At 33.0% G+C, this 14,870-nt stretch overlaps 1 protein-coding gene across 7 annotated transcripts in view; it reads right to left on the bottom strand.

Moving 5' to 3' along the window:
- Positions 1-10,030, bottom strand: part of LOC106871763 (protein phosphatase 1 regulatory subunit 12A) — a 148,447-nt gene extending 138,417 nt beyond the window's left edge. For all 7 annotated transcript variants that reach the window (XM_089347206.1, XM_089347205.1, XM_089347210.1 and 4 more), the window contains exon 1: positions 9,903-10,030. In XM_089347206.1, the coding sequence (XP_089203332.1) occupies positions 9,903-10,009 (107 nt within the window). In that variant the 5' untranslated portion in view covers positions 10,010-10,030. The remainder of the gene's footprint in view (positions 1-9,902) is intronic.
- Positions 10,031-14,870: the final 4,840 nt, after the last annotated feature.

The following is a 14,870-nucleotide window of genomic DNA, read 5'->3' as shown; positions in this document are numbered from 1 at the left end:
GAGCAGGAGAAACATGTGCAAGTGGGGAACTCAAAACAGCTAATATTCTGGATGTAGTGGGCATGTGCTGATTTTGAAGACTGGAAAGAGAGTGGGCAATGAGATGAAGAATGGAAAGTTAGTCACATGTGGTTTAATTAAAGTGGCAGAAAATTAGCCAGCTTGAAGAGGTAGAAATATCTGTAGTGATATCAGGTGATAAAGAATGAAATGTCTGATTTTCTGATGCACCAAGTTTGACAGTCATTAACTTTGTTTTATCCTCAAAATTCTTTGTTTTCCAACCCTGAAGTGTTACATCACTTTTTGAAATGCAATTCATGGTGTCTGATTATATTGTGAGTTTTCTCTTGTAAATCAATTTTTGTGAACCCATGGATAGATCAAAAATTTCTGTTGTTTATGAATACGAGTTCCATCTTGGAACCAACGCACCCCAGACAGCTCGAAACATCAAATGATATCATTGGTGAAGATGTGGTGAATGAGCGCACTGTACGTCAATAGTTTGAGAAGTTCCAGTCTGGTGACTTTACTCCTGAAAATCAGCCCCATGGTAGACCTGTGGCCAAAGTGGATAATGATGAGCTGGAAATTGTAGTGGAAGCAGATACATTTCAAACTACATGTGAGTTAACAGCAAGGTTTGATGTTTCAATTCCAACTGTATTGGACCATCTGAAACAAATCAGCATGGTAAAGCTGGACAAGTGGGTACCACACGAACTGAACAAGCATCAAATGACATGTCATCTTGGAACTTGCCATTCTTTGATGTCACAGCATAAAAACAAACCATTTTTGCATCGTATTATGTGTGATGAAAAATGGATTCTTTTCAACAATAGCAAGTATTCTGCATGGTGGTTGGATAGAGACAAAGTGCCAAAATACAATCTCAAAAAGAATATTTGCCAAAAAAAGCTAATGATATCTGTTTAGTGGTCCAGCACTGGTGTCATCCACTACAGCTTCAGGAGACATGGTAAGTCAATTACAGCAGAAGTATACATCAACCAACTGGATGAAATAATGAGTGAACTTGCAATTAAACAACTGAGATTGGTCAACAGAGACAGGCCAATTCTCTTGTAAGACAATGCTCGACCACATGTTGCACAAAGAACACTACTCAAGCTATAGGAACTAAACACGGAAATATTCTGTCGTCCACCATATTCACCAAACTTTGCACCAACTGACTATCATGTTTTCCAGGCATTAGACAACTTTTTGCAAGGTAAAAATTTCAAATCTGAAGAAGATGCAAAAGCAGTCTTTTGTGATTTCATCACCTCTTGCTCTCCAGAATTCTTTGCTGCCAGCATAAACAAGCTACCAATAAAATGGCAAAATTGTGTTGATAATTTAAGTGCATAAAATAAACTTTCAGTTCAAAATTGGACATTTCATTCTTAATGACCTGATAGAAGAAATGATAGATAAGCAGTTATGACATGAGATTCATGTACCAGACACAGTTAAAAGTTTTATTGATGATCAGGGTGGCAACAACATTTTCAACAAATTCCTTGAGGGTGTAACCCTCTGGTATGTGAATATATGAGTAGATTAAAAGCTTTGCTAGTGGTATGAGGAACAAAGAAATTGATGGTGTGAGAGAAAGCTGTTCTTAACAGCTCTTTCCATCATCTTTGAAGTATTGGAAGTCAAATGCCAAAGAACAGTAGCTGGTAAGCTAAGAAGGGTTGCCTTTCATACTCAACCCTGTTTCCAAAGATCAGGGTATGTTCCTAGAGAAGAGAGGAAAGGAGAGATTGAAGAATTTGAGATTACTGAAAAGGGTACTATCAAGATCTATAGCCTAGTTGGTTTGAAAGAAACAATCAGAAGTACTATTGCAAAGACATTAATGAATATCAAAAAAATTACTGAAATTTATTAGAGATGTGATAAGAGATTTTATGTTGTAGGCAATGCATAAGTGCTCAACAGATTAAATTAAGTATCACAGCCAACAGATAAAGTAGAAAATAGCTTTACATGAAGCCTACAACAGAGAGCAAACTATTAGTTTTGGTTATGTAATGCATGGCAAGCAATCTAGAAAAAAAGATTTTATCAAAATATTTAATAGCATTAATCTTTCAAAAGTACTTAACAGCAATGTTATTATATGACTGTTGGGTGGGAAATGTTGACACTTAAATTCTGTTTCAGAAAATCTATTGAAACTATTTCATATGCATAAATAGTACTTGTATGTTTCTGCACATAACACAGAAATACATTAATATAGTTTATTCAAATATTATGTTTATCATAGAAATATATTCTTATACCATCTCTGAAAAGTCTTAAAATATCTCAGAAAATTTGGCAAAATATATATTGTTCTAAGACAAATATATTCACTTTAGACAAATTACTCAGTTCAGATTATTTCAAGGTGATGAGTGTAAAAACAGTGAGCTGTGAGAATGCTACATTTTGTAGGCTGTAATTACAAACTGCTTAAATACATGAATTGATTCTAATTCAATTAGGAGATAATGCTTCAAAAGCATACATTATGGCTAAATAAATGTTTCAATCTCTTATTTTAAAAGACAATGTTGACTAAATGAGTTTCAAAACAATTACTGTTTAAGGGTGAAATTGCTCATGCTTTTATTTTGGTGTGCAATAATGCTATACAAAAGAGCAAAAACCTGATAACAATGAATGCTGATGTATTATTGTTTCATATTATTCACTAACAAACTGCTGTAAAACTGACTATATGTTAGTATTAATAATAACAGGATGGTACAATTGCATTGTGCAGTAATATAATAATAATGCCAATTAGTATTACTGTAAAACACTAAAACTTTAAAGACAACTCAGTTTTAGAAAAATTAATCACTAATTTAACAATTTAGTACATTTTCTAATAGCATTCAAATCTGTGAGGCAAATCCTATGACTGAAACCTACTAAAACAAGATTAAAATAGACCACATCAAAGTTTGAAAGCAACCCCACATTTTTACATGCAATTCACAAACGAAGGTTAACTGAATATCTAACCGACTCTGCATCTTCTCTAAAAGAATACCTATCAAATAAGGGGATAACTGATTTCAATAAATCTGTATTCATTAGCTAACTATCAATTAGCAACATCATGTAACTATGTTTTTGCTACTGTGGGTAGTATCAGGAATTATGACTGACATGATAATTGTAATTTCTTGGTACTTAAATGAATACTAATTTTCCAAATAAAAATACTTATCTTCAAATTAAAACAAGTTTCTCATTTGAATAACTCCTCCCTTAATTACTCTCATCTACTACCTCTTCTCTTCAGCCCATTGTGTATGTGTGTGTCATTCCTTTACTCCTTTTATATCACCAAACCTTATATCTACCCTCACCCTGATGTTAACTCACTGTATTCCCCCCCCCCCTTTTTTTTTCTTTTTTACTTTCTATACGATGTAAAGCATGACTAGAGGAATCAACCAACAAAGCAACCAACATTTATATCAGCTATCATTAGACAGATGATTTTTTCATCTTTTGTGGAGTAGGACAAGTGTAGCAAAGTTAATAGGCAAATGAAATAACTACTTAATAGACATTCACAACAGATATTGATAAATTAACGTCTTGTTAAGAGTTTGGACACAGAAAGATGAGTCAACAAAGTGCCTCTCCACAATAACATGGTCTGCTAAAATTAGCAGCTAAATTTCCTAACAATCATCTAACAAAAACTTAATAAAAAAAATATTGAATATTGTGGAAACTATATTCATAAACCTTGAATCCCAAACTGTTAAAGAAACAAAATGCTGGCTAGCAAACTTGTCAAGGTCACAGAGCCTATGTATTGTACAAAAACACTCAACTAGCACTTCCACAAAAGTCTGCATTTCTCACCAAATTTTTCAGTCTTTATTTCTTTACATGGTTTTCCCACACCTTCCCCAAAATATATACACACCTCATATGCAGATAACATGATACATCTCCTTACTACTCACTAGACACAGTTATATAACTATTTGAACCTTAGAAACCTGCAGCTTCAAACAACAAAATAGCATCTACTAAAATTCACTGTATCCCTTTTCTTACCAGCAACATGAGAAAACAAACATACCCTAGACACAGAAGACAGAAAATATTAAGGGTTACACACAACACCATAGCTTATGTGAAAACAGTAAATGAAGTAAAATAATGCACAAACATACTGAGAACACTCATTGGTACCACATTTAGCCAACAGTAGGAAACAACAAGAATACTATGTACAAACGGTATATTAATCAAAGATTATGTTAGCTCTACCAGGGCCTTACTAATTTCTGTGCGCCAAACCTATACTAGAGAGAACACAAAACAATGTAGTCGCTATATAACATCACGCCCATAGATTACATACACAAAAACAAAAATTGAAAAGAAAAAAAAAAGGAAAGACCACCTGCATATGGAAGATGCTTCATTTGTTGATATATCTAACTTCAACCCTAAAAATCCATACTACAACATAAAAAATTACCTCAAACATCCAGATACATATACAACAGCCCTGAACACAACAGCATCCTAAAACCATTATTTCTCTCACTCAGCCTAGACAATGAAAGAGGAAAAAACTCCACCATATACCCAGAGAGGGCTGCAACAACCACATGCTGGGATATGCCTCTTCAATAACCCCAGTACTTTATTTTATTGACCCTCAAAAGATGAAATGAAAAGTTGATCCCAGTGGGAATTGAGCTCAGAGGTAAAAAAGAAAAAAAAAAAGAAGAAACAAAACATTTTGTCCAAACTCTGCCAGTTTGCCCATCAATAAAAAATGAAGACGAACACCAACCGTCATGCTCTGACCAAAAATAACTACCCATCTCTACTGTAGTCAATTACCAGAATCTAGACAGTTTTAAACTAAACTTGTCAGTGGTCAGAATACATGTTCAACAACATCAAAAACGAAACTGGAAATTTTCATTTGAAAAAGATAAGAAAATGAACCAAATATCCACTAAAATTTTGTTTTACAACATTGTTACAGCTTTAACAAGTTAATTATCAGCTTTTTGTTAAAAGTTCAATTCAAATCAAGCATACATATCAGGAATACAGATGCATGGACATTCTTGTTAGAACTGACAATATCTGACTTTCAGATGATCAGTTGTAAAAACATTTGAGATGATGATACACAAGAATTTAAAACCATATCCTCACTATTCCTAATAATTTCCTTGAGGTACCATAAAAGACAAAAAAAAGGGCTGTGCCAACTAATGATTAAAGTACATGTTAACTCTTTGACTGCAAAACTAAATTCCATCGTTATTCCAATAATGATGTTAAATATCTATTAAAAATTAGAAAGTATTTTCTGCAAGTCACGTTATCCCAAGCTTGATATATCACAAAAATGGTTGATTGATATATAAAACTGCTTTCTGCGGTTGAAGGTAAGAAAATATTGAGTGGATATATATGATTTCTATAGTGTAAAGGAGGGTGAACCCGTTAAAGTTAAATCTGGAAAACCCAAAACTTTGCCTCCTATAAAATTTATTTCTGATATAGCGTTAGGGTCACACATTTTCAAGGAAGACAAGACATTTATCAAAGGTAGATCTATTCAATCAGGGACAACCAAGTAACAATAATACCAATACTAACATAGTCTTGTCAGTTATCAGATGGCAAACTATTTCATTTAAAGCAATGGTTCTCAGCCATTTTCTTTTTCTTTTTGCCTATGGACCCCTTAGATTATTATTTTACTTCACTGGACCTCTATAGCCATTCAATGCACATAATAAAAATCCTAGTGTATTTTAATAATTAAAAACTATTAAGAATTGTATAAAAACAATTGAAATATTTTGTGGATTGTAGAAGTATAAGCAATTTAATGCACTTAAATTTTAAAAGCAAAATTTTATACAGATCACTAAAGGCAATATGAACCCTGGTTGAGAATAGGTATTTTAAAGTATAGATTATGCAGCAAAATACAAAGATTATAAATAGAAATTTCCTAGTAGGTTAATTGCACTTTCTGAATATACTGAAGTAACTACTATACTGAGAAACAATTTAAGGCCTTACTGCATCTCAAAGGTAATAGACTGAATGTTTTGTAAACCAAAGGGCACATTCTCTTCAGTTCAAATTTCTTACAGCTTTATTATTATATCTCTACATAGAAGACAATGGTTGGACATTCTTCTAACTATTCCTTACTAATATTAGCAGGATAACACAATCATGTAATTGCAATTATGCTATCTTGGAAAAAATATATACTATTCAGAAAAACTCTTTTCGTCTCGCTTGAAGTTCAATTTATTAAATGTATCTGCATACATCTTGTAATAATTGTTTTTTTCAATTTGATAAACAAATAAAAGCTAAGATTTCAACATTTTCATACTTTCTTCAGGTTAAACAATTACAAATGGATAAAATTATAATGCAACTTAACGCTAACTTGTACATCAGTCATTAGCATATTTTATTGATAAGAGTTGTAAGTTAGATGAGACAGATGTTCAAATAATAGTGTGAGCAGAAGGGGTAGTCACCCGTTCTGTTAAAAAGAGGCAAGATGTATGATATCCTAGTTTGCATGTAGACACACACACACACAGAACAAACTGTAAAGCTTGCTAAAATTATCCATCTTATCAGAGCAAGAGAAACGAAATAAAAACTCCTCTCCAATGGTAATGAATGGCTGTAGAGATAAGAAAACTGAATATTGAGCAGCATAGAGAAATATATAACTGAAGACAAGCAGAATATACCAATTACAACACAGTTTAATTAAATTACAAATGTAAGGTTGATTTGTACAGTTATCCTAACTACTATTGGAACATGGAACAAAATGCCTTTGTTGTTTTTGCTGATTCACTATACTCTGAGTTTGAATCAACTTTGTCTTTCGTACTTTTGAAATCAATAAAATGAAATATCAGTCAAGGGCAGTGGACTGGAAGAATTGTTAGCATCAGACAAGATGTTTTGCAGCATTTTATTTTCCAACACAGTGTTCCGAGTTCTTGAATAAGTGTTAATCCATCACTTGGTTTAACACCACCATTTGCTCATTGGATGCCTTTAGTAGAGTTTAATCTATTGCAAGCATTCCAACCTGGTTTTCAGTTTGAGGATAAATTTCTCCTGCCAACTTGTCTCAAAGATCCTCAAAAACAACAAATTGTAATAAATGCAGTCCTTCCTTCCCTGACTTTAAAATAAAATAAAATAGAATAAAAATGTCATAGCATCACCCAAGAAATATGAAATAATGAAGATAGGCTTTCAAAAAAGTTAAACAAATATAAATTGTCAATTTCCTCACTTAACTGCTGAAAGTTTTATTTCATTTTCGTGTATGCATTAAAAGAAAATCAAGTTACCAGAACAAACTCTCCTCATATTAAATATGGTCAGAAATCGCAAATTTGAGGATTAAGAAAGATGAGAGCTTATAACCTTATTCACATTACTAATACACAGGGACTTAGGATTTTATATATCCTGGGACTTAGGATTTTATGTAAAACAAAATAATACATATACACTGAACCTATAACAGGTGAAAGACATGTAGGGAATATCAAAATCACAAGCAGGAAATATAGTCAATTGTAAATTTCCCAAGTTTAAATTACAATTTTTCACAATTCAAAAAGGTTTAGTAGTTTGGTTTTATGTATGAGTTAAGTCCTCTCTTTGGCTATCACAACTGATTTTAAGAATAAATGAAACATTACAGACATAGTTTGTATAGAGGCAAGATAAAGAATGTATTATGATGAAAAAAAGGATTAATGATGCATCCTCCAGTGGTTTTACTGAGATGTATAAATGCTGCCATCAAGTATATCTATAAATTGTTCATAAACACTTTTGAAACTCGACTGACCTCTGATTTTTTAATACAAACCATCATCATCATCATCATCATCGTTTAACATCCACTTTCCATGCTAGCATGGGTTGGACGATTTGACTGAGGACTAGTGAACCAGATGGCTACACCAGGCTCCAATCTGATTTGGCAGAGTTTCTACAGCTGGATGCCCTTCCTAACGCCAACCACTCCGAGGGTGTAGTGGGTGCTTTTACATGTCACCCGCACGAAGGCCAGTCAGGCGGTACTGGCAACGGCCACGCTCAAAATGGTGTATTTTACGTGCCACCTGCACAGGAGCCAGTCCAGCAGCACTGGCAACGATCTCGCTCGAATAACTTTTCACGTGCCACCAGCACAAGTGTCAGGAAGGCATCACAGATTTCCTTTAAGTTGAATAATACAGTCAGCTCATGCTGAATGGGTGATGTCTTTGTAGAGTTGTACATCAACCAGTCATTACAAGCAGCTTGTAACCAAAACTAGATACCAGATCTAATAAATGAAAAAAGTCAATCAAATGTAGTCTCCCATGACCTTATCCAAAGAGTACCTGAACTGAACACTACAAACCAGCACAACTACTCCTGAAAACAGTGCAATACAAGCCACAGCTAGGTGGTTCAATCTAGTTTGTCAATACAGCACTGCTTGAACCACTGACATTTTTAACTGACACTGCACAACACTTTGCCATATCTAGCAATTTTCAAAAAAAAAAAAAGAGAAAAAAATGTTTTTTTTTTACTTGAATTCAAAAATGGCTTTAAAATTAAAAACAATTTTGGCATTTTCTCTTGGAAGTAAAAAAGTCCATTTTAAGTTATCATTTTTGAAACTTTTTCAGTACTTGTCAATAAACAAACCTAACTTAATTTTAAAATGTTGCCTTTGTTCAAAGAGGATTCAAATTCAAAATAAAAAGCCATTTATTTAATACCACGTTCAATGAATCTAACAATAAGAGGATATACAATATCAACTAAAAGCATCAAGATCCCTTTTCACTACATATTTATTCATGATGAGATTTCCAAGAATATGTCTAAGAATTCCTGCTAGATATAAAAACAAACAACAGCAAATAAGACATTGCAGTTAGTAATCAAGACCATATAACAAGACAATTTAAATATGCAGGTGGTCAGTATATTCTGATTGTTTTACATTTACTATAACTGTGCTAACTCTCTAACCAATGCTATATATGGTTACATTTTATGCCAGTTCTCTTCTATTATGTAACATTGCAGTGTATGTGTGACAACATTAATCTTTCATTAGCAAAGCAGTAGATTGATGTTAATCTCATGACCTTGATACTTATAAAAAGAAAAATGACAACGATTTGATATATTTGAAAAAAAAACAAAAAAAAGACATACATCTCATGATTTAAACCAGTCGAATATTTATGTGTTAACAATTTTATAAATTTGCTTAAAGCATTATTGAAGGAAAAATATTGATAAAAAGACAACAATATGAAAAACCAAAAGAAATAACATAAAATATTGACAAACTTATACAAATCAATGCCACGAAGAAACTCATGTTCCAACATGTTGATCAACTGGTTAGTTATTAATGGACAAATGGAAAAGAACAATGAAAAGAAAAGCACAAATGAAACCAAACTGCAGTTCACTATAAAGCATCAAGACAAAATATAAGTAAAATCAATGAGATAATCTACTCTGTTATGCTTTAATATAAGCTAAGTTTAACAACTTGCTGAAACATATATGAAGGGGGAAAATGATTTTCTCTTTTTCTTTCTACCCATTTTATATCCACACAACCAGTGGTAGAATTCAATCATGATTTTAATGTTAGATTTTTCATGCTTGCATTGATCAGATAAAATCCTATAACCAGATGCTCTTTTGACTGTAGTACATTTGGAAAAGGTTATTGAATATGACTGCAGTTCAGCAATTTAAACTCAATGTAAACTTCAATTTACTTAAGTGATGTAGATAAAGTAACTTACTGTGCTATGTCAGTAAAGCCACAAGAAGCTGTAGCATGAAGAGGTGTCCAGCCTTCATTATCACAGACATCAACATCAGCACCATTTTCAACAAGAAACTTCACCATGTCAATTTTGTCATCAATACATGCCTGAAATTAGACAAAAATTAAAAGCATTTAATATTAATAAGCACACACATGCACACATATATTTCCTTTTTATTTTGTTTTATTTTTCTGTATGGTTTTAGATTACTGCACATTATATTTGAGAAAGAGATCATTCTGTTTTTGAGTATTGCTTACATTTTGGTGGCAGCTATATTTTGTTGAGATAAGTTGCTCTGGTGTAGAACAAACATTACAAGACATACATCAAACAAAATGCGTTTTGGGTAAGTTTCCGGTGACATTATAACAAAACTGTTTGCTGAAAATTTTATATAGTTACATAGTAAATTGAGAATATATTTTCTGTGTTTAACATTAATAGTAGAACATAGTTAACAAAATGACAAGAAACATTAACCCTTTGCCTTTAGTGCCTAAAAAAAATAAAGACCATGGGAAAGAGATGATGTACTGGGATGCAGCATACAAGGTTGAGAAGAAATTAGTAGTTACATTATTTCTGTCCATGACAAGCAATGCCAAAGAAGGCATTCGAAAATGAATCCAGAAAAATTTTAAATGACCATACAAAACTATGACAAATTAGGCAAGTTATCTAAAGCTCAAACAATATTCAGGTTTTAACCATATTTGACTATCAGATATCTCAAAAGCAGACTATTTGATAGAATTTGACAAAATAATTGCACAACTGAAAAATTCAAAAATATTGCTTCTTAAACATGTACTTACATTCAGAAGTTTTCAAAGAGCAAATATGACAGCAGAGAATGAGAAACAGTAAGTGGTTTGACATTCAAAGTAATGACTATGCAACTCATATTCGTGACTGAAAATAATTCTATGACAATATTCAAGGAACATTAAGATTAAGAAGGAAACAGTAGCAGATTCTAGTAGTGGGTTTCTCATTGACAACTGTTTCCAATGAGACTGCAGCTATGGACCTAAAGAAAATGCATGGATATAAAATCCATCATCTGATAAATCATGCAACCAAATACAGTGTGGCTGTGAAGATTCTTGACAACGGATGCATCATATGTAATCTCCAGTGCAACTTTTTAAGCACTGGTTTTCATCATACGATGGTTCATCAAAGAATTTTCTAATTGACAATAAGAAAATGTTTGACAACTAAGATCTAAATGTGATTGTCAGAACTAATACAGTGTAAAACCCCTCAGGTAATGATATGATTAAACATCACTGAATTCTTTGGAGATAAATAGTAACTGAGTCACAGAGATGGTAAACTTCTTGGAACTGTTTTGAATTAGGAACTTTACATACATCTAACTAGTTAGGTGTGTAAAAAAATTCAAGTCTAGCATATATGTTGGTTAATCAGCAACTGGCTTTGCACAGAATCTCTACAACTCAGACTCATGGACAATTTGAACGAGATGAATGCTCTAGGAAAACCTACTTCAAAAGTAAGTCTTTTGAAAAGACTAGAAGAGCTTCAAAACACCAGATGTCATAATGGTGACCATGTGTAACACAAAAGAAATATGACTGAAAGACAGACAGGTCCTGGTGCAGTTAATGGTTTAGAAAAACAAGTACTGGTCAAACATATTAGAACATATGAGAGAATTTGCCCTTATTTGATAAATCATTTGTTAAATAATGGCTATTTACTTGATTGCAGGATCTCAGGAAACTTGCTGAATTTTGATTAGAGTGAGAATAATTTGAATAAAGATAGCAAAGCAAAAATATTTGCAAATAAGTGCGAAGTGGTCAAATTGATGATGAGAGGAAGGATTAGTTATTGATCAGGGTCTAAGCACATGGCACCAAAAAAGGACTGTCTGGCTTGACTGAGTTCCCAAGTTGCATCAAAGGTTTTAGAGCCATTTTAATGTAATATGCAGCTGAATGAACAAATGGCATTCTGGGAGAAAGTGAGGCAAATGAAGACTTGGTGTCACTTTAAAAGGTCATAAGTAACAAAAATGCTCTTCAGTGTTCATGGTTATAGTCTAAATCAACAAGCCTTTAGAAATTTCAACCCATTTTCCTTTCTAAATAACAAACTTCTTACTTTTGATAGTTTTCCCTATTGTAACAAGTAATTTGAATGTTGTGCATATTGCTAGAAAAGCACTCATAGAGTGTGAATCTTACAGAGAAAGACACACTTCAAAAACCAAATTAGCAGGGCACTTGTCCTAACTTTACAAAAATATGGTTGTCTATCAAAGAAATAAGTAATAGATGGTTTAGACCAGAAATTCTCATAGGACTGAAGTATAAATAAGTGCTCATCAAACAAGGAGACACACTTATAAGAGTGCATCCATCCTGTTTAGTATACAATCCTGAAGCACATGAAAGTTCTTCAGAAGATGAACTTATCCTACAAAACTGGTGTAATGATACTTAAAGCGTATCTACTTACAAAGAGAATACTATGAAATTTGAACCAGAAATCCCAATAGATGATAATGTTGGACAGCATCAAACTACAAGAAAAAGATATAGAAGATCTAAACAAAAATCTATTTCTAAATGATTGTGCTTCCAAAACAAGGACAAACTATTAAAAAGTAGCAAGCAGAGCAGGTAACACCATAAGTTAGAACAAATACTTAATAAATGTGGAAGAAAATGTAATATTTTCTCTTCAAATATTGATTTGGACAAAGCAAAGACAACTTCAAAGTTGGACTAAAAGCTGGATTTATTCACTGCTACTTGGATAGCAGAGACATAACAAGGTGTTCAGGATAAAGATGTTAACTAGTATTAGAACTGATTCTCCCACATGTATCGCAGTGGACCATCAAGTTGTTTTCTTCTTGTGGCAATCACAAGACAAGGCTGCTCTCCAATAAACACAAGACAATAACCTTATTTTTATGGCAACTGGTACTCAAGGAAAAAAAACATCAAGTGTGCTGCGACGTCAGCTAGGAACACGGTCATATAATGCAGGGATATTCTTCCTGCCAAATATGCTTTATTATATAACTACAGCCTGCCTCAATTTGATTAAGTGTAGTCATACCAAAATGACAAGATTTTAACACGACATCATGGTACCAATCTTTTCACTGCTGAACAAACTAGGCTTCATGCCAAAATATTCTTCTGGTTAAAAACTTATATGCAAGTAACATTAAGGTAAGGTCAAACTCAGAGACTTTTTGGTTTTTTTCTTAAATATCTCCTTGCGTGCACTTAGAATTCTTTCCAGTGTGATGTGCAACTTTTTTTTCATCAAATAAAAATATCCAGAAATTTTAACTGTACTTTCTGGCACTTGTATTTTATATCTTGAAAGTAGACAATATGTTGTATAGTGTGAAATCTACATTTCTCACCTCTTGCATCTCCCATCTAAACATGCATTCTTCTTCTCATTTACTCAAACATATTGAATATTTCGTGACATTTTAACACTTTTCCATGCTACTATGGATCTGACAGAATATGTTAAGGCAGATTTTCTGTGGCTGGATGCTCTTCCTGTTGCTAAGCCTCACCTGTTTCCAAACAAGGGGCATTTCCCCATAGTGGAAAATGTTTTCATGTAAGGTTGGGAATTAAGGATCTCACTTGTATGAAGATGATGCTCATTTACAACTATCACAGGATGTGAAGACAAAGAGATATAAAAACACACACACACTCACAAAGAGCTTTCAAGTTCCCTCTACCAAATCCACTTCGGCTGGCCTTGGGCTATAGAAGAAACTTGCTCAATGCATCATGCAAGGAGACTGAACACAAAATCATGTGGTTGGAAAGTAAACTTCTAAAGCCACACAGCCATGCTTGAGGAGTAGCTTCAAAATATGGTCTTTCAACATTTCCATAGCACTGTCAAAACAAACTGCAAGGTATTATTATTGTTCATGTTGACTTCAACTTTGCAAGTTCAAAGAACTTTCAGAGCCGAGTCAGACTGGCATCATAAATTACTTCCAGTTCATTCATTGGATTAGATATTAAAACAAATGAGGAGGGTATAAAACTTGGGACAAGGTAATTATCTAAAGCAATTAAAATATATATACACCAATGAAAAATAAATTGAAAAGATAAAAATATCAACAGAGATTACAGAAATTAAGTGAAAGATCAACTAAATTGATTAGTTACAGAAACAAGACTAGAGTTTAGTTATAACGTTGGGATGAAGTTCCTTTCTAAAACAGGAAAGTGTAGAGTACATTAGATAAGTTAATAATACAATAAATAAAGCAATGGGAAAAAATCTCAAATAGTTATTCAAGAATTAGCAATATTTGCATAGTGATGCCTTTTACCCCATTAATCAAAAAGATGGGGTATTACAAGGAAGCTACATTACCTTCGTGGTTGATGACAAGTAATTTTATGCCCATTGATTGGCAATCTAAAGTCATTAGAATTGTCAAAAGTACTCCAGTTGCAGAAACTTTGGCAATGGTTAATATGGCAGAAGCACATTTATATATAGAGAGAGAAAACTTAGTGAGACTAAAAACTTAAAAGTGATAAGTAAAAAAAATTGCAAAAATTTCAATTCCAACAGATCACAAACTGCTAACTGCCAAACACACACACAGAAAAGGAATTATCTTTTAAGATTCTTGGATTCATAACAGGTGCCTAAAGATCATTAAGTGTAATTGTTCAAGCTACATTTTCTTTTGTTCTTTTGCAGTCAAAAACTTGGTTAGCATTAAGCCACAGTTGCAAGGCACCCAATAAAGACAGAAATAAAAACCAGAAAACACAGAAATATTGTTAATAATTGAAGGGAGACAATTCATCCCTAATTACCATCCCAAGATAAATGAGAAGGGACTTGGATGCAGAGGCAGGAACATTTGTTAAGTCAATTCCCTTACTGTTTTCT

This window comes from Octopus bimaculoides, chromosome 2 (assembly GCF_046866305.1).
Source record: "Octopus bimaculoides isolate indiv1 chromosome 2, ASM4686630v1, whole genome shotgun sequence".
Taxonomy (NCBI): Eukaryota; Metazoa; Mollusca; class Cephalopoda; order Octopoda; family Octopodidae; genus Octopus; species Octopus bimaculoides.
The sequence above is the reverse complement of the archived record's forward strand: the minus strand, read 5'-3'. Positions and strand labels throughout refer to the sequence as shown.